This window comes from Lemur catta, chromosome 1, assembly GCF_020740605.2.
Source record: "Lemur catta isolate mLemCat1 chromosome 1, mLemCat1.pri, whole genome shotgun sequence".
Lineage (NCBI taxonomy): Eukaryota > Metazoa > Chordata > Mammalia > Primates > Lemuridae > Lemur > Lemur catta.
The window spans coordinates 219,241,078-219,262,565 of NC_059128.1; the positions used below are offsets into that span (position 1 = coordinate 219,241,078).

Consider the following 21,488-nt stretch of genomic DNA (forward strand, 5'->3'; position numbering starts at 1 on the left):
GCTAGTAAGTGACAGAACCAGAATCTGAAGCCAAGTATCAATGATTCCAAAGCCTTATCCTAACCACCATGCCATACTGACTCGAAACACTATCTTAAAAAGCAGGGACATGTACAAGAAAAGTTTATTTCCATAAACGTGGTCCCCATAAGTAAAGCTTAAGTCTCAAAATATATTATTTTCCTTATTCTAAACAAATTTAAATACAGAAGTAAGAAAATCACCTATAATCCTCTATCTCAATACAACCACTATTATTGTTTTCAACTAGTCATCTTTCATTCATATTATGTGATTGTTTTAAAAACAGTTGTTTTGCTGAATTATTACATAAAAATAAATAAAAACACAGGTATAATAATATACATAATTTTCTATTCTGTTTTTTTTGTTCCATTATTTAACATCAATTCCTAAGCTAAATCAGATTTTGACAGACATATACAATTTGCCCATGAAATTGTATCCGAAATAAAAATTGATCTGAAAGTTTAAAAACTGTGTGTCCAGTCACCTGTCAGTCAAGACATGAATCACAGCTGGCCATTCTTTAATGTTTTTGCTTCTGATCATTTGCAATGAATATAACATCATCAGCTAGGTCTTTAATTTTACTGCCTTCTCTCACTTGCCAATTGGTATCTTTCTAGAGAAAGGACTTTCTAAAACTGTAATGTGCTATTTTTACCTCTCCTCTTCCTCCTTCAATTAGTTTTACTTCCCAGCATTGTCATTTTACTCTCAAGTGGCTAACCTCCTCAAACTATAAGACTTAAAATTTCCACATTTTTGATCCCAATGTTTAAGAAATATTCATATTTACCTGTCCAAGAAGTTAACTATGTTGGGATTCTTTAATTCTTTCATCACTAGAATTTCATTAATAATCAATTCCTTCTTTGGCTGTTTCTGTAAATTAATCTGTTTGATTGCAACCTACAATGAAAACAGAATGGAAAAAAAATCAAAACAGGTTTCCTAGAAAATTACAAACACCAATCAGTTAATAATTTAATTTATTGTACACACATTACACAATGAGGTTATAGGTACATATATTAAATCATACAGTGAGATTACTCACAGATAGTACTTTCACTTCCATACTGCCTATGCACAATGCTTTGTAAAACATAAAGCCTAAATATTTTTAGACTTTTTTTTTTTTTGAGAGAGCATCTTGCTCTGCTGCCCAGGCTGGAGTGCAGTGGTATAATCATAACTCACTACAACCTCGAACTCGTGGGCTTAGGCAACCCTTCTGCCTCAGCTTTCCGTGCACCACCATGCCCAGCTAATTTTTCTTATGTTTTATAGAGGTGGGGTCTTGCTATGTTGCCCAGACTGGTTTAGAATTCCTGTCCTCAAATGATCCTCCCAAAGTACACCCAGCCTAGAATTACATTTAAGTTGATTAACAAACCCAAGGTCAGCCCAGCAGCAGGAACTAATTCTCTTTACATTTCAAGCTAGGAAAATAATTTTTTAATGTTTGTATATTTATGACACTGAACTCATAATTCCTTCTTTGTTCCCCTTAATGAGAGAAGTGCTATAAAATTATATACAACAATTCTTTCAACATGTTCAACTTAAAAAGAGATTTCTATTGATTATTCTCAGCTCTATCTAGTTTCCTTCTATATGAAAGGCTAATGGTAACATTCAGAAGTATGTAAAAGTAGCTACCTCTTGTCCCAATGCCACATCAGTAGCAGTGAAAACTGTACCAGAAGCCCTGGGAGGAAAAAGACACAACCAGATTTAAGGTTTCTAAATCACTGCAATTTATAATATTCAAAGACTTTATACTTAGAACAATTGAAAAAGGATTAAAGAGCATTTATGACCTAACATCTTTAAAAGAAGTAAAAGCAGAAACAAAAGCAAATGGAAAAAAAAAAGAAAAAGAGGCAATCCTGTGGCCAAAACTTATGTTTGAAATATTTCAGACCTACAAAATGTAGGGAAAAATAAGATAAAGAAAAAAATATATAACATACAGTCATGGATTTACTTCCCTGCTGAAGAAACAAAGAACTACAAATAAATTCGAAGACTCTTGTTTGCCCTTTCTGACAGCATCCTCCTTTCTCCCAAAGGTAACCTGTATTAGATGTGCAGCATTCCACACATTTCTTTATACCTTTAACTACAAAGGACATAGGTATACCTCCATAAAATATACTTAGCCTAACTTTTAAACTTCAAATAGTTCCATTTTATGTATTTTTCTGCAATTTCCTTTTATTATTCAACACTGAATTTGTGATGGTCATCCATATGGATAGATATTATGCTTGTTCATTCACTATTATTGTATATTATTCAGTATACAACATCCACTATCATGCTAAAAAATATCACGATGGTTTTCAATTTTTTGTTATAAAACCAGTGCTGCAATTGCATTTCGTTATTGAAAAGAAATTCATATGGAAGTTTTAAAAAAAGGCTTAATTTAAGCTCCCTTTCTAAATTCACAGAAACTTTCCTAGAGATTAATAACATTAAAAAATTTAAGATGTTCATTTGCTTCCAAACAACACCAAAAAAAGAGTTTAGTTAGTATAGTTTAAGAATATAAACTATTGGACAAAATCAGAAGATCAGTAGACTCAAAGATCAATACTCAATGATATGATTTAAATGCATGTTTTTATTGCCTATAATCCTGAAGCAAATATTCTTATTACCTTTTAAATACATTTTACGGACAATTTTTCCACCTACCGAATCCCTTACCACCAATGGACAATGACATTTAAGAAACAGTGATACAAAGTCATTGCTAACTAGCACAGTTTTTCAACAACATCCAGAAGTAACTACATTATTTATTTACATAAATCCCCAAGGGTACCAGTCACAGAATACTGTAAGTGCTCAATGTCAGCATGCAAAAGAGATACCATGTTGTATATCTAGAAAGTACTGAATATTATGGTAATACAGTTACAAATACTTACCCCTGTCCAATTTTTTCATATCTTGTATATTTTTTCTTAGGGTCACCTATGCTTACAATAGTTCCTATTTTAAACAAAATGAACAAAAATTTGGAAGCTCAGTCAAGCATTTTAAGTGCAAATTAATTTTGATATCACTATTCCTTTTAATAAATTCCAAAAACTTTAGAACAGTAATTTTCAAACATAATACTAAGTTTTAAAAATAATGTTTTAAACACAAAACACTAAAGAAACTTAAACACATAATAAAAGTTTAAAAGTATCAGAAGCAAGAAGACACGTTATTTCCATTAGGTTAGACCTTCTAATTAATCACTTTTTAAAAAAGGATCACATTTGAGAATGACTGAACTGTCATTCTGAGAGTAACTGGATTCTCAGATGTTCAGATTTAAAACTGGGCAATTCCAGGGTAAACAGACAAATTGTTTACTTTTCTACTCTACTAAAATGCATTAAATTGGTGATGTTATCAAACTACTTACTATTAGAAAAAATACATGAATGAGATCAAAATGAATAACCCTAAATGGCTTTTCTGACTCTTCCAGTATATCTTCCATCTTTTAATATATTTACTTTAATAGAAACTAATCATGTATTTGTTTTAGGAAAGTTCAAAGTCACAACTAAGAAACAGGTTTTAGGCCGGGCGCGGTGGCTCACGCCTGTAATCCTAGTACTCTGGGAGGCCGAGGCGGGTGGATCGCTCGAGGTCAGGAGTTTGAGACCAGCCTGAGCAAGAGCGAGACCTCGTCTCTATTAAAAATAGAAAGAAATATCTGGCCAACTAAAAATACATATAGAAAAAATTAGCCAGGCATGGTGGCGCATGCCTGTAGTCCCAGCTACTCAGGAGGCTGAGGCAGTAGGATCACTTAAGCCCAGGAGTCTGAGGTTGCTATGAGCTAGGCTGATGCCACGGCACTCACTCTAGCCTGGGCAACAGAGCGAGACTCTGTCTCCAAAAAAAAAAACAAAAAAAGAAACAGGTTTTAGAATTAAGAGATTGGATATAAAACTATAACTTATATTTTTGTTACCAGGAAGTCAAAACATGAGAAAAACCACACTAAATTTTCACTTGCTCAAGGTAAAAAAAAGACAGGGACATATCAAGGAAACTCACATAAATAAGTTTACATAGGTACCCAACCTCAAGTCAACAAGCACAAGAACAGGATCAACAATAAGAGGCAAAAAGATACCAAAAAGATAGGAGATGTGATAGCTAAAGGTCACAACTGAGTGATGAGAATCATTGTTCTAGTTAAATTTTTTTTTAAGTAGCAGCTCCCCTAAAAGAAGGAATAGTATATATGTTCATAGAATGCCAGAGTAAAACCAGGTTTATACTTGAAAGCACTGAGAAATCAAGAGCAAATAAACACAGAGCATATAAATGTTTAAAACAATCCACCCTTAAAGTACTTTTCCTTCATTTCTCTAAGTCAGTGTTCTCTATAACTATAGTTGCTGTAACTTGTGATCAGACATTGCTACCCTCTACCTGGCACTGTTTACATTATTTCCAATACTTGACACAGGCCAATGATAGTTGACAGATTAAAAGGGAGAAGAGAAAAAAATTTTCTCTGGAACGGATTTTAGGCCTACCACATTTACAGAGAAAAATTGTTTTGTTTGTTTATTTAAGATGTTTCTGCAGGTTCATATTGAGAAGCTATAGGTATGTATAAACATGTACAAACCTCCATTGACAAGGTTTCTGACTACGTTCCTTAGAGAAAAAGTATTGCCCCCAAAGGTACTGATTTATTGCAGAGATACTACGCATGAGCCAACACATAATACCTTTCAAATCAACAGGTAAAGATGGGAATATTATTTTGGCTTCATTAAATTTTTATTGAAGCCATTCTTCCTGTATGAAAACAATATTCTTTATGCCTTAAGTCAAAATATAAGGTATAAATTAAAATACACATGGGTCAAATGTTTTAAGAGCTGTTAACAATTTAAGAATAATGTAAAATGTAGGTAACATACGTAATTTCTCCATAATTTCTTCATCTGTCATCTTGGTCTTCTTTTTCTGTTTGTCTGAAGACTTGGCACCACCATCAACAGCAGAATCACCAACTGGTGCAGGAATAGGGTCAATTACAGACCGTGTGTAAATCTGCAGAAACATAGTTCATTACTGAGATTTGAGGAATAATACTTTCAGATATTCTTACTGGCATGCTATTCAGTTCTTTTTTTTTAATTAATTAATTAATTAATTAATTAATTTATTTATTTATTATTTTTTAATAGAGATGGAGTTTTGCTCTGTCACCCAGGCTGGAGTTCAGTGGTATGATCATGGTTCACTGCAGCCTTGAACTATTGGGCTCAAACAATCCTCTTGCCTCAGCCTCCTGAGTTGCTGGGACTACAGACATGAACTACCATGCCCAGCTCCTGATTTTTAACCAAAACTAAGCTGTCTCTTCCATTGTTCTAAAAAATGAGAATAATATTTTCAGACTATAAAAGACATGTGATTAAGAAGAATAACTGTGAGGCCGGGCGCAGTGGCTCATGCCTGTAATCCTAGCACTCTGGGAGGCCGAGGTGAGTGGATCATTTGAGCTCAGGAGTTCGAGACCAGCCTGAGCAAGAGCGAGACCCCGTCTCTACTAAAAACAGAAAGAAATTATATGTACAGCTAAAAATATATATCAAAAAAATTAGCCGGGCATGGTGGCTCATGCCTGTAGTCCCAGCTACTCGGGAGGCTGAGGCAGAAGGATTGCTTGAGCCCAGGAGTTTGAGGTTGCTATGAGCTAGGCTGACGCCACAGCACTCTAGCCCGGGCAACAGACTGACACACTGTCTCAAAAAAAAAAAAAAAAAAAAAAAGAATAACTGTGAAACATTTTTCTTTGGCATAGCATGTATATATTTTAAAAGTCTGGCTGGGCACCATGGCTCGTGCCTATAATCCCAGCACTTTGGGAGCCGAAGCGTGAGGATCATTTGAGGCCAGGAGTAACAAGGCATGGTAACAAGTGCCTGTAGTTCCAGCTACTTGGGAGGATGAGGCAGGAGGCTGGCTTCAGTCCAGCAGTTCAAGGCTGCACTGAGCCATGATTGTACTACTGCAGTCCACCCTGGGTGACAGAGCAAGACTCTGTCTCTTAAGGAAAAAAAAAAAAGGTCTAGCAAAACAGCAGGTTTATGAATGACATTTATGTGTGACCAGATCTAAAATGTAGCAAAAGAAGCACAGATTAAAAATCATGATTTTACTATAAATGATAAGAAATCTTGATGTTGAAATAACTATTATTAATTCCCACAATTTTTTTTTAAACAATTACAATGGCTACCATTTCATTTCAAACAGCCAGTTCTAAGGGATAAAGAAAATAGAGATCAGATCAGGATCCATGGCACTCCTCAGGGCTCTGCCTACCAACTATGCCACCACACAGCACCTTCCCCATGCTCTACTTGTCTTAAAACAGGGAGGAGGATAGCAGTTGCAGTTATTCCTCTCTTTCAGGCTCCATCGAAGGTCATAAATATTAAAATTCTCCCTTACCGGCTTAGGAATTTCATTCTCAACTGCCTCTTGAATGACAGTAAGGCTTTGAGAGAAATATAAAATGCAAAATAAAAAAAAAAAATTAGGTCATTAAATATGAAATGTCCGATTTCAAATCAAAAGTTTATTGTATCTCAAACAAGACGCAGTACAACTAATTAAAGTATGTGCCTAAACTATGGACACAGTTTTGCCATTTTAATGATAGCTTGTTTATGTCAGCAGTGAAGAAGGCTGGAGAGCAAGTGGAGATAAAATCGTGAAAGGCATTTTCCACAGCTTGTTGAGAATTGAATATTTTTCCTCACAAGAAGTGGTCCAAAGCCTGGAAGAAGTGGTAGTTGGTTGATGCAAGGTCTGGTGAATATGGTGGATGACAGAGAGTTTCCAAGTCCAGCCTCTGTAGCTTGCACAGCATTGTTTTTTGCGACATGTGGTCTTGCAAGAGAATTGGCCTGTCTCTATTTACCAATCTCGGCTGCTTAATCACAGGCATCTTCATCATTTAATCCAACTGGTTGCAGTAGACATCCACGATAATCGACTGACCAGGTTTCATGAAGCTGTAGTGGATGATACCAGCACTGGATCACCAAACAGACACCAGTACCTTTTTTTGATGAATATTTGGTTTTGGGATGTGTCTCAGCACTTCATCTTTATCCAACCATTTTGCTGAATGCTTGCGATTGTCAAAAAGAATCCACTTTTCATCACAGGTAACAATACAGTGTAGAAATGGTTCACCTTTATGTCATGACAGTAAAGAAGGGCAAGCTTCAAGATGATTTCTCTTTTGATGCTTGTTTAATGCATGCAGTACACATTTATCCAGCTTCTTTACCTTGCCAATTTGTTTCAAATGGTCCAACATTGTTGGAATGGTACTGTCAAACCTTGCTGTTAATGCACATGTAGGTTGAGATGGATTCACTTCCACTATAGCTTTCAGCTCATCATTATCCACCTTGGTCTCAGGGCAACCACATGGCTCATTTTCAAGGTTAAAATCACCAGAATGAAATTCTCAAATCATCGACGTACTGTGCATTCATTAGCCACTTCCTTCATAAACACCTGATTGATATTTCTGGTTGTCTATGCTGCATTGGTTCCACAACAGAACTCACATTCAAAAATAACACAAATTTTTGACTTATCCATGGTTTCACAGAAATTGCTCTAAAAAAAAAAATGTGAAAGACAATCACAAACCAAAATGTGCATTTGAAAAAAATGAGGATGTACCTTCACAATAAACCAAAAAACCCAAGAAGTGTCAAAGTGAAACGTCAGAGATATCAACTGTCAAACTTAAGGAAATCAGACATTCCATACTTAGTAACCCAATACATAATCTAGGTAAGAGGAAAGATTTAAGTTTTAGATACAGTAGTTATCTACATTGAGATAAACAGAAAAGCCAGAAAAACAGATGAATTCTCTGGAAAAGAGGATGTAATATAGAAAGACAAATCCCAGTGAGTTAAGTATTTTAAGTTTTAATGAAGCTATTATATTTTAATTTAAAAAAAAACTAGTTTTTGGCGGGGTGCAGTGGCTTACACCTGTAATCCTAGCACTCTGGGAGGCCGAGGTGGGTGGATTGTTTGAGCTCAGGGGTTTGAGATCAGCCTGAGCAAGAGCGAAACCCCATCTCTACTAAAAATAGAAAGAAATTACATGGACAACTAAAAATATATATAGAAAAAATTAGCTGGGCACGGTGGCACATGCTGTAGTCCCAGCTACTTGGGAGGCTGAGGCAGAAGGATTGCTTGAGCCCAGGAGTTTGAAGTTGCCGTGAGGTAGGCTGACGCCACGGCACTCTAGCCTGGGCAACAGAGTGAGACTCTGTCTCAAAAAAAAAAAAATAAATAAAAAACAACTAGTTTTTGATGAGTGGTCTTTAGGTGAAGATCTCTTAGTTAAGTGTCTCCATACTGCAATATTATAAAAATTCAGGGCTTTAAAAAATCAATCACTGTAAGTCCAATACAGACTACCGTTTTTTTAAAACACACATGGCTCAGTTCACTAATCAAACACTCACTGATTTTGTATGATCTGGTCGTGGGGCAATAACAGGAGGAGCAGTCTCTTCATCATCATCATCTTCTTCTGTTACTACTGCTGATGTTTCTGATCCCTTGGCATTCAGCTGCATTTATCACATGAGCAAAGTAAGGAAGAGAAGTCAAATAAAATAGGTTACAATGTCACTATCTCTCTTTTTGACATACTTGAAAAAGTTAATTTCTTTAATAGCGCATTTAAAAACCTTTAAACCCAGCCGGGCGCAGTGGCTCACGCCTGTAATCCTAGCACTCTGGGAGGCCGAGGCCGGTGGATCGCTCAAGGTCAGGAGTTCGAGACCAGCCTGAGCGAGACCCTGTCTCTACTAAAAATAGAAATAGAAAAAATTAGCCGGGCGTGGTGGCACATGCCTGTAGTCCCAGCTACTCGGGAGGCTGAGGCAGTAGGATCGCTTGAGCCCAGGAGCCAGGAGTCTGAGGTTGCTGTGAGCTAGGCTGATGCCATGGCACTCACTCTAGCCAGGGCAACAAAGCGACACTCTGTCTCAAAAAAAAAAAAAGAACCTTTAAACCCCACTCATTCTAGTATAATCATTTAAAAAGTAAAGGTGATTCTATGAATTATGAGAAAGTTTATGAAATAAATGTACATATGAATATCAAATATTCTTAAGAGAATACTTATTTATGTGCTTTAAATAGTTAGTTACACATATGCAATGCCCTCAAAGTAAATAATCAATTTATTTGTTAAGACCAAAAACAAAGATCCCCTGGGCTTTGTATATGTCAGAGTCATTTTTGGACATTTAAAATAACCAGATTCACCAGAAAAAGCTGTGGCAAATGAAGCAAAAGAAGAAGGAATTAACCTTCATACAGAGCTCTTTATACACGTGTATGGTAGGTTAATATTTTACATGTTATCTCATTTGGTCCTCATACAACTCCAGAAGACTGTTTCCTCCCAATTGAGGAAATGAAAATAAAACAGTGATTGTTTCCAGGAGGTAAGTGTGTTTACATGAAAACTCAGATAAAGTTTCAGATGACTCTGAAGAATCTGACAAGTTTCAATTGTTCAGTACGTTTCCTTGGTCTATACTCATTAGAACAGCCTAGAAGGAGAATTTGGAGTAAGGGAGAAATATGCTAGCAAGTTATCTGTATTCATGTTTGTATATGTAAACATTACCAAAAGTAGCTAACCTGCTCTGAAGGTCATTATAAATTTTAATTACTTTAAGTATCATATTAAGGAATTTCTACTTACTTAATATATCTTCTTCAACTAATCAAGTGGCTAGCTAAAAACACATATCAAGTATTTATCTCTGGTGGCTGTAATTAATTTTAAAAAGCAAAATAAAAACTGAGATCTGTTCTGGGTAACCTAAATTAGAACAAGAGCTACAAGAAATGACATAATTAACTTACTGCTGGTGTTCCAGAAGGGAAGCCATCTTTCTCTGTATATGAAACAAAAAAATATAATGTCAACAATTTGAGAAATAAAACTTTCATATGATAAAAGAAAAAAAAAAGCAGAGCAAGTGAAATGTTCTTAAACTGATTTCATTTTAAGTTGAATTAACTCTCAATAAAAATGACAATACCAGTATTCCAGGAAGAATTTGTATAAGATCGAGCTAATGAATCTCAAATCTTAATGAAATGTTGTAAATTTACTAAAAAAAAATCATTGAATGTACTTATTTTATTATTATTTTTAAAATTTTTAAACTTTTAATTATGGGTATGTAAGAATTACATATTTTAAATGGGTAAATTTTATTGCACGTAAATTATACCTCAATGAAGTTATTAAAATGTATTTTAAACTATACTTATCAATCTGTATTTATTAAAACAAAACAAATTTATTCATAAAGACACCTTCTCCAGAACAGTATCTACTGAGAAACTTAAAGCAACAATTTAGACAATGGCAACTGTACAAAATAAAATCTTGACATACTTTTGTTTTTCCTTTTTAAAATATGTTTTTATATGTATATTTAATAGAGACTTCAATATATATATTTGTATATATAAATATGATGAAAAAAATTACCACTTTCTGGTCAAAAATTGATTTTTTAAAAAAAATTACTAATTTACACAGACTTACTAGTTGACACAAAAGTTCTACAAACAAGTCTGACCTTTTCCTAAGGATGTACTAGATCTAAAGAAAAAAAGGTCAAGATCACTTGCAAAGAGGCCTTTATTTCTGTGAGGATGCAAACATATTAAGTACAATGAATTAAAACCACAAGTATGATTGATTTTAGTTCAGTCATATTCTTTTTAAAAAGTACATGTATGACTTCAAAGACAGAGAAACATATTAAATGACACCCTGGGGGTGTAATTAGCAAAATCTAAACAGAGGGAAACAGCACATATGATCCTGTTTCTTTAACAAATAAATTGCAAGAAAAAGCATAAGAACCAGCATGCAGAAGGAGAAAGCTGAATATCAAGAGATTCTGAGAGATATCAACCAACTGTAATGTATGGACTTTATTCTGACCCTCATTTGAACATATAAACTATTTTTACAAATCCACTATATACCAATTCTTACTCAATGGTATTCTAACTCTGAGGTATAAATTTTTTTAGTTGTTATGCTTATATTTATATATTTAATGAATTTCAATTTTTGAGTGGACTTAAATATGTTTTACTTCAAAGTCTGTACGTTTATATAGTAAAACAACTTTCTTCCTATCCCACTAACAATAAATGTATTTGTAGTCTGAACATGTCTATAAATAAGCATCCTTTCCTTGTATCACTGGAAGTTATTTAAAAGCAGTGAGGAGAAAAAAACCAAATAAACAAAAGGTCAAAACATTCATCATTTTCACTTCTGGCAAAGCTATGAGATTAATATAATCCCCAGATCTACATTATGCTTAAAAACTGCCCAGTTTACAAAAGGCAGAATCTATGCAGGCAAAAAATTGGAGATGAGAATGATAGGTTAGCTTTTTATTTTTCCAGAAGTAATCTTTTTTATCTAGAAGTACTTCACATCTCTTCCACTTGATTCAGTCTTTTACCAGTGTCTTACCAGGAGGAGTAAAGCTCAGATATTTCTGCTTCACTGTGTTGGAGTCATAGAACTTTAAGACATCCAGTACAGCCTGAGGATTCTTCTTTTGCTCTAGTTTGGTGATATTGGAAGTCTGTAATAATCGAGCCCACTGTTCTGGCATGCCCTAACAAAAACATATTCAGAAATTAGTTGTGGTTTAATTGCTTTAATAAAATCAATTTCCAGAGATAAATGACAAAATACATAAGACAAACCAATCTGCACAATTGTAGGTTCAACTAAATTTCAAAAAGTCTAGTTTTCGAAAGGTTTATTTTTCTAGATCTATTTTGCATAATTATTAATAGGCTCAGTTCTCTAGGAAAAAGAAATATCCAACCACTAATATTTATAAGAAGTGCATAACAGCAAGAATTCACAGTGAACATATGGATAGAAAAGTTAACTTCAAATTTAATACTAAAGGAAAATGTTTGAGTGCTGGTTTTAATGTTTTAAATGACCCCAACTAGGTAAACTTACAGTGAATTCTCCAGTAACAGCATCAAAACCAACATGGATGGTGTGCTCAAAATCAGATGGAGGAGAAATTTCTGGCCGTTCCTTTTCTTTCTTTTTACTTCCTAGAAGGCATTAAAAAAAAAAAAAATCAGCCTATTTAAATAAGATTAATAATTAGGCACTTATGTGTTTATATTTTTCCTAAAACAGATTAGAAACAAAGTTACTCTGGAAAAGAGATTTCCCCTAAAAACACACTGGCTGACAGAAAACTGGTAAACGAAGTAAAATAACCTATTCTGCCATAAAGCAGGGGTGGGGACAACAGGACAGTGTCCTGACAAAGAAGCACAGGATTGACCAGCACCAAGCCTGAATAAAAGGGCACAAGCAGAAGAGAAATCCCCCTGAAGCACTGGTTCACTCATAAATAAAAGGCAACATCTCAGATACTGAACAATTTGGAAAACAATGCTTATCAAACCCAATTTTCATCTAGCTATATTCACCCAGAAAGTAAAATTTACATTATGACTATGTAGATAATATATACTGTAAAGATAAGTAGTTTACAAAGGAGAGGTATCTCCTTTCTTGTGAAACCCTAATCCTTCCTTTTTATTGGCATTATTAACTGCTACATTTAAAAACTACCCACCTTTTCTAAGGTCTCTCTGTAAGTTATTTTTGCAATATTTCTGCCACACACTTATCAAGAATATTTTCTGTAAATGTAGACACATCAGTTCCTTTCCCCTGGACCACCTCCCTCTAGCTCCTCCTGCTCTAATGTAGTAGTTCATACAGTAGCCTCCTGCATGGTTGCTGTCCTACAACATTCTTCATTCTTGCCCTGTGCTAGAATCTGTTTTCTGGATCCTATTTTCCTCCTCTTGATTTTACCCCTTTGTTTTAATTGATAGTTCTCGACTAATTTTTTATGTATGTATGTATGTATGTATGTATGTATGTATGTATGTATGTTAGAAATGTGTTTTTCCCCCCTTACAATTTCTAGGGTTGCTATTTAGGAAGGCCAATGCCATTTTGATTCTTGTTTTGAACCACTGTTAAAAATCAATTGTCTATTTATATGAGCATCTATTTCTGGATGCTCTGCTGTGTTGCAATGAGTTGTTTGTCTACCTTTATGCCAATACCAAACTGCCTTGATTATTGCTGCTTTGTAATAAGCATTGAAACTACATAATGTAAGTCATCTTGTCCTTTTTTCAAAGCTGTTTGGCTATTTATTGCAGGTCTTTCCATGTGATTTTATTATGTATATTTTATTTTACTTTACTTTACTTTGAGACAGGGTCTCTGTCACCCAGGGTAGAGTGAAGTGGCCCAGTCATAGCTCACTGTAACCTCTAACTCCTGGGCTCCAGCAATCCTCCTGCCTTAGCCTCTTGAGTAGCAGGGACTATAGGTGTGCACCACCACACTGGCTATTTTTTAAATTTTTTGTAAAGAGAGGGTCTTGCTATGTTGCCCAGGCTGGTTTCAAACTCCTGGCCAGTGATTCTCCTGCTTCAGCCTCCCAAAGTGCTAGGATTACAGGCATGACCCATGGCACCTAGCCTGATATGAATTTTAGAATAAGCTTGTTAATTTCTACAAAAAGCCTGCTGGATTTTGATAGGGATCGCATTGCATCTACAGATCAATTAAGGGAAAATTTATTTCTTAACAGTGAGTATTCTGATCTATAACAACAGTGAATCTCTTCATTTATTTAGGTCTTTAAAATTTCTCTCAGCAACATTTGTAGTTGTCTCAGTCTGTTCTGTGCTGCTGTAACAGAATACCACAGACTAGGTAATTTATAAACAATAGAAGTTTATTTGGTGCATGGTTCTGGAGGCTGGGAAGTCTAAGATCAAGAGGCTGTAGCTGGTGAGAGCCTTCTTGCTGTATAACAACATGGCAGAAGGCATTACATTGTACAAGAGGGCCAATCTTGCTTTTATTATAATAAACTCACTCCCATTATAATGACATTAATCCATTCATGAGGTCTCTCATTACCTCTTCAAAGTCTCACTTCTTAGTACTGTTGCACTGGGGATTAAGTTTCCAACACATGAACTTTGGGGGATATATTCAAACTACAGCAGTAATTGTCAATGTAGAGAGTACAGATCTGTCACTGCTTTTGTCAGATTTCTGCCTTAGTATTTCATAATTTTTGATGCTATTGCAAATGGCACAGTTTAAACCTTCAATTTCAATCATTCATTGCTGGCATATAGAAACACAATTAACTCATTTTTTTTTTTTCCCCCTGAGACAGAGTCTGGCTCTGTTGCCTGTGCTCTGTTGCCATGGCGTCAGCCTAGCTCACAGCAACCTCAAACTCCTGGGCTCAAGCAATCCTTCTACCTCAGCCTCCCGAGTAGCTGGGACTACAGGCATGGGCCACCATGCCCAGCTGATTTTTTCCTGTATAATTTTAGTTGTCCAGATAATTTCTTTCTATTTTTTTAGTAGAGACGGGGTCTCACTCTTGCTCAGGCTGATCTCAAACTCCTGAGCTCAAACGATCTGCCCGCCTTGGCCTCCCAGAGCGCTAGGATTACAGGTGTGAGCCACCACGCCTGGCCCACAACTGATTCTTGAATACTGATCTTATATCCTAAAAGCTTTTTGTACTTCCAGTAGTATTTTTACAGATATCATAGGATTTTATATAAAAATTCAATCATGTTGTTGGTGAATAAAGTCAGGTTTACTTCTCCAATCTGGATACCTCTTCTGCACCCCCCCCCCACTGGCTTACTGCCTTACTCCAGGACATTGTTGAATAAAAAATAGTAAGAAGGGAAATTCTTGTATATTTCCTGATCTAAGGGGGAAGAGTCATACTTTTTACAACTAAATTCAATGACAGTGGTAGGTTTTACAAAGATGTCCTTTATGAAGTTAAGGGCATTCCCTTCTATTTCCAAATTTGCGGAACACTTTTAACAGAAATGGATAGTGGATTCTGCCAAATGCTTTTTTACATTTATTGAGATGAACTTATGGCGTATCCTTTTTATTTTTGTTAACAGTAAATTACATTGATTGATTTTCAGAGGTTAAATCAACCTTGCATTCCTAAACTGAAATCCACTTGGCACAATGTATAAACCTTTTTGTATATTGCTGGATTCCAAATGCTAAAACATGCTAAGATTTTGCATCTATGTTCATGAGGAATACTGATACACAGCTTTCATTTCTTGTAATGTGTTTGGTTTGGGTATCCAGGTAATGCTGGTCTTATAAAATAAGTTGGGAAGCATTACTTCCTATTCAAATTTTTAGAAGTTTGTATAGAATTGGTAGTATTTCTTCCTTAAATGTTTGATAGAATTCACCAATGAGGCTATTTTTCTGACATTTCGTTTGTGAGAAGGCTTTTAGCTACAATCTAAATTCTAAGAGATACAGGATTTTTAGGTTATCTACTTCTTCTTAAGCTTTGGAAATTTTTCCCTTTTAAGAAAATTCTCCATTTTATCTAACTTAATGGATTTATTGGTGCATATTTGTACTAATATTACCATATCTTTTTAATATATGTAAAATCTGTAGAGATGCCACCTATCTCATTCTCAATATTAGTAATTTGTGTCTTCTCTCTTGTTTTCCCAATCAGTCTGGCTATAAGTTTATCCATTTTACTGATATTCTCAATAAACCAGTTTTTGGTTTCATTGGCTTTTTTCTATTGCTTTTTTGTCTATTTCATTGATTTTGCTTTATTATTTCCTTTCTTCTACTTACTTTGGATTTCATCTGCTCTTCCTTTTTAGTTTATTAGTATGACTTAACTAAAGCCAGTGATTTACAATCATTCTTTCTTTTTTTTTCTTTTTTTCTGTCACCTAGGCTGTAATATAGTGATCTGATCACAGCTCACTGCAGCCCCGAACTCCTGGGCTCAAACGATCCTTCCACCTCAGCCTCCTGAGTAGCAGATTACAGGCACAAGTCTCTGCACCCAGCCTTCTTTTCTAATATGGTGTTTAATACTATACATTTTCCTCTAAGTATTGCTTTAGCAGTACCCCTACAAATATTGAAGTATTATATTTTCATTTAGCTTAATATACTTTCTAAATATCCTTTTGATTTCTTCATTTATTTGGAAGTGTTTTATTTACTTTCCAAATATTTCCAGAGACCTTCTAATTTAATTACACTGGGGTCACAAAATACCCTTTATATGATTTAAATCCTTCTATGTTTACTGAGACTTTTTTTTATACCCCTGGAATATGATCTATCTTGGTAAATGTTTCATGAATACTTAAAAAGAATGTGTATATGCTGTTTGGGGGTACAGTGTTCTAATTAAAATATAAATGTCCATTAGGTCAAGTTGGTTGACTGTTATGTTCAAATCTACTATACATCCTTACCAATTTTCTGTCTACTTGTTCTACCAATTATTGAGAACTGTATTGAAATTTCCAAATATAACTGGATTTATCTATTTCTCCTTGAAATCCTGTTAGTTTTTGCTTCACATATTTTGAAGTTGTTGTTAGGTACACAAGTATTTAGTTCTGTTATATTACCTTAATGAACCAACTCTGTTATCATTATGAAATAAACTTCCTTATTGCTGATAATATTTTTTAGCTCTAAAATCTAGTTTGGTATTTATATAGCTAGTCCAGGTTTCTTTTCACTGTTAGCATTCCTTTCTCTATCCTTTTATTTTAACTTATTTTGTGGATTTATGTTTTAAAGATTTCTTTTTTTTTTTTTTTTGAGACAGAGTCTTGCTCTGTTGCCTGGGCTAGAGTGAGTTCCATGGCATCAGCCTAGCTCACAGCAACCTCAAACTCCTACTGCCTCAGCCTCCCGAGTAGCTGGGACTACAGGCATGCCCAGCTAATTTTTTCTATATATATTTTTAGTTGGCCATATCTTTCTATTTTTAGTAGTGACGGGGTCTCGCTCTTGCTCAGACTGGTCTCGAACTCCTGACCTTGAGCGATCCACCTGCCTCAGCCTCCCAGAGTGCTAGGATTACAGGCCTGAGCCACCACGCCCGGCCTGTTTTAAAGATTTCTTACAGGCAGCATATAGTTGGGTCTGCTTTATCAATCTTTTATGCCTTCTTGTGGATCAACTAAATATTTTTTGTTATTATCTTTTATTTATGTTGTTTTTGTAAGCTATAACTCTTTACATGCCATGAAGTTCACCTGTTTAAAATGTACCCTCCAATGGGTTTTATATTTAGTTTTACAACCATCACTGCAATCATTTTTTATCATCCCCCAAAGAAACCTTGTACCCAGTAGCAATCACTCTCCATTCCACTCCCTACCCCACTCCAAGCCCAACCACTAATCTACTTTCTTTCTCCACAGATTTGCCTATTCTGGCCATTAATATTAATATAAATGGGGCCGAGCTCGGTGGCTCACGTCTGTAATCCTAGCACTCTGGGAGGCCGAGACAGGTGGATCATTTGAGCTCAGGAGTTTGAGACCAACTTGAGCAAGAGTGAGATTCCGTCTCTACTAAAAATAGAAATAAATTATATGGACAACTAAAAATATATATAGAAAAATTAGCCTGGCATGGTGGCACATGCCTATAACCCCAGCTACCCAGGAGGCTGAGGCAGGAGGATTGCCTGAGCCCAGGAGTTTGAGGTTGCTGTGAGCTAGGCTGAAACCATGGCACTCTAGCCTGGGCAACAGAGTAAGACTCTGTCTCCAAAAAAAAAAAAAAAAAAAAAAAAAAAAAAAAATATATATATATATATATATATATATATGGAGAGAGAGAGAGAGAGAAATGGGATCATACAATATGTGGTCTTTTGTGAATGGCTTTTTAAAACTTAGTTTAATGTTTTTGAGATTCATCCATGTTATAGTATGTATCAGTACTTCATTCCTTAAAAACTGAAATTAATTATCATTTAAAGAGACTTAGACAAGAAAGAACATTTACTATCTCCAGTGCTTTTCATTCCTTTGTATAGATTCACATTTCCATCTGACATAATTTTCCTTCTTCCTGAGGGACTTGGTTTAACATTTTTTGTAGTAATGGGTCTGCTGGTAATAAGCTCTTTCAGGTTTTACACATCTAAAAAAGCCTTTGTTTCTTCTTTCGTTTTTGAAAAATATTTTCACTAGCATAGAATTCTAGGCTGACAGATTTTTTTTTTCCTTTTGATACTTTAAAGATACTGTTCCTTGTTTTCTGGGTTGCATTGTTGCTTATATAAAGTCTGCTGTCATTTTTATTTTTGACCTCTACATGTCATTTATTTTTCTGGCAATTTTTAAGATTTTCTCTTTATCATTGGTTTTAAACAGTTTGACTACTATATGCTTTGGTGTAGAGTTTACATGTTTCCTGCGCCTGGAATTTGTTAAATGTCTTGAATCTGTGGGTTTATAGTTGTCATTAAATTTGGAACTTACTCAGCCATTTAAAAAAAATTCTTAAAATTTCTCCTCTTCTATCTTTGAAGACTTCATCTATACATATATCAGTCTGCCTGAAATTGTCCCACAGCTGTTTACTTTTGTTTCATTCTTTTTTCTGAGTTTCATGTTTCCATGTCATGTTTTCAAATTCAGTAATCTTTTCTTCTGCAATGTCTTATCTACTATTAATCCTGTAACTGTTTCTCAACTCAGGGAGATCATCAAATTCCCCCTCCCTGTGCAGCAGCCTGGAAATTCCCCCCAGGCAATAAACTGTAGGATTCACCTCAGTAGTCTCTCCTCTCCTAGAAATTGTACATTATCTGATGTACAATGTCTTCAAAACTCTTGTTTTGTACACTTTTCTCCCTATTATTTTAGTTCTTTCAGATGGGAGGGTAAATCCGGTCCTTGTTACTGCATCTTGATAGGAAGTGTAACAGGCATTACTGTCTTATCTGTGGTGTTACAAAATTTGAGACTGATGTGGTTTTCATTTATTCATTTGTTGTACTGAGTACTCAGTGAGCCCCTTCTATCTGAAAAATCATATTCTGCAGGTCTAGGAAATTTTTTCCATTATTTGATTATTTCCTTCACTTTAAAAATGTCATCCCACTCCTGGCCTATGTGGTTTCGATTGAGAAGTCTGTTGCCAGACAAATTGGAGCTCCTTTGTATGTTATTGGCCTCTTTTAGGATCTTCTCTTTGTCCTTGACCTTTGAGTTTATTATATGCCTTGTGGTAGTTTTAATAATAAGAGTCAAATCTGCTTGGGGTGCTCTCTGGGCTTTCTGTACCTGGATATTTATCTTTCTCAAGTTTTAGAAAGTTTTCTGTTATTTCTTTGAATGAACTTTCTACCTCTTGTTCTTGCTCAACTCCCTCTTGAATACCAGTAATTCTTAGATTTGGTCTTCTTAGGTAATTGTCTATATCTTATAGGCAATCTTCATTCCTTTTTTTTCGTTTTTCTTTCCATCTGACTGTATTTCCAAATAGTCTGTTTTCCAGCCCACTGATTTCTTCCTGTTTTATTCATTCTGCTGTTGAGAGCCTCTAATGAATTTTTTAGTTCAGCAAAAGTATTTCTCAGTTCCAAGATTTCTGCTTCATATTATTATTTCAATCTCTTTTTTGCTTTTCTGTGTTATCTTAGAGATTACCAAGCTTCCTTAAAACTGCTATTGTGAATTCTTGGTCAGAGAGTTCAAATATCACAATAGGGTCAGTCACTGGTTCCTTGCTTTGTCCATTTGGGAAGGTCGTGGTTCCCTGTTTGCTATTGTTTCTTGCAGAGGTACATCTATGTATTTGCACTGAAGGATCAGTTATTTATAGTTATTTATTCCAGTCTTCTCTGTTTGGCTTGTTTTGGTTTTTACCGATATGTTTGCTTAGAGGTTGTTTGTAATTTACCTGTTGATTTTCATTTCTTCCCCTGCTAGGTTGCTGCCTCCATTTGACACTAGATGGCACCATAAGCCCAGCTTTGCCTCTGTTCTTGGTAAACAATCAGAGTGCAGCCCATCCCAAATCCGGGTAGCGTAGGAAGGCTGGTAAGTGGCTAGTGCCCAGGGTACAAGTGCCCAGGGTACCCGTGGAGTGGAATGAACCTCCTACAGTGCGGTACTGCTGAACAGCCACTCTGATTTTGGTGTCTCCTTTGGCCGAGTTATAGAACAGTGTTTCCAGGGCTGGGGATGGTAGTCCTGTCTCCCGCTTTGTGTATGACTGTCCTCAGGAATGTTCCTCCCTTCAGGCACTCCCTATGGGTGAGGCAGGGACAGCCCTCCTGTCAGGGAACCCAGGATGGTATGGTAGCTGGTTGTCCACTTTGATCTCTTTTTTAAGAGCAGAAACAGAGACTTGGTGGTGGGGTATTTTCTGCAGGCTTGGTGTTGGGCAGATGGGGGGAAGGGACATCATGGATAAAGAAGCCCAATTCTTTTACTGTCTACGCAGAGTTTTTTCATATCTCTGTTGCGCCAGGAACTGTCTCCTCCTATTTGCGTTCTGGGATTTTGCTGGTGATAATCTCGGTGCTGTGGGTTTTTGGTTTTCTGGGTGGGGTGGGGGTGAAGCCAGCTTGTTTCTACGCTTCCATTTTGGAACTGTAAGTCCCTTAGTTAGATCATTATTAGTTAGACCTGTTCTCTCAGATTTTCCATCTTTATATTTTTGTTTAACTCTCTAGGGGAATTTTCTTAACTATCTTCCAATCCTCCTCCTATTGATACCTTTTGTTTGGTAATTTTAAATGTTCATTTTCAAGAATTATTTCTCATTGTTCTCTGATCATTCTCAGAGCCCTTTTCTTGCTTCATGGATTCAATTTATCTCTTTCTTTGAAGATTATATAGTGTTTGCATATGTATAGGCTAGGGTTTTGGGTTTGTTTACTCCTTACATTGTCTGTTTCTTCTATGTTCCTTTTTTATTTTTCGAGACTGGGTCTCACTGTCCCCTAGGCTAGAGTACAGTGGCATCATCATAGCTCACTGCAACCTCGAATTCCTGGGCTCAAGTGATCCTCTTCCCTCAGCCTCCCAAGTAGCTAGGACTACACATGAACCACCACACCCGGCTGATTTTTTTTCCCCTTTTTTTCTTTTTTAGAGATGGAGGTCTCTCACTATGTTTCTCAGGCTGGTCTCAAACTCCTGACCTCAAGCAATCCTCCCACGTTAGCCTCTCAAAGTGCTAGGATTACAGGCAATGAGCCACCTGGCCTGGCCCTAAATTCCTTTTTTAATCCCCTGTTGTTTTGGACTCTCTTATGTTTAAGGGTTTCTCACAAATGTCTGGTGATTCTTTGCTGTCTACTCATACAAAATATTAAAAAGTAAAATGGGAAATAAGTCAGCATTTTCACTAAAGATGAGGATAGGGTATAGGGTACC

The 21,488-nt window shown here is 35.7% G+C and overlaps 1 protein-coding gene across 1 annotated transcript in view; it reads right to left on the reverse strand.

Moving 5' to 3' along the window:
- Window positions 1-21,488, reverse strand: part of PAK2 (p21 (RAC1) activated kinase 2) — an 87,864-nt gene that overhangs the window by 17,721 nt on the left and 48,655 nt on the right. Inside the window, exons 4-11 of the mRNA XM_045540017.1 lie at window positions 12,154-12,254; window positions 11,647-11,794; window positions 10,002-10,033; window positions 8,582-8,689; window positions 4,983-5,115; window positions 2,970-3,033; window positions 1,690-1,738; window positions 824-936 (exon numbers count right to left, since the gene is read on the reverse strand). Of these exons, the coding sequence (XP_045395973.1) occupies window positions 824-936; window positions 1,690-1,738; window positions 2,970-3,033; window positions 4,983-5,115; window positions 8,582-8,689; window positions 10,002-10,033; window positions 11,647-11,794; window positions 12,154-12,254 (748 nt within the window). The remainder of the gene's footprint in view (window positions 1-823; window positions 937-1,689; window positions 1,739-2,969; window positions 3,034-4,982; window positions 5,116-8,581; window positions 8,690-10,001; window positions 10,034-11,646; window positions 11,795-12,153; window positions 12,255-21,488) is intronic.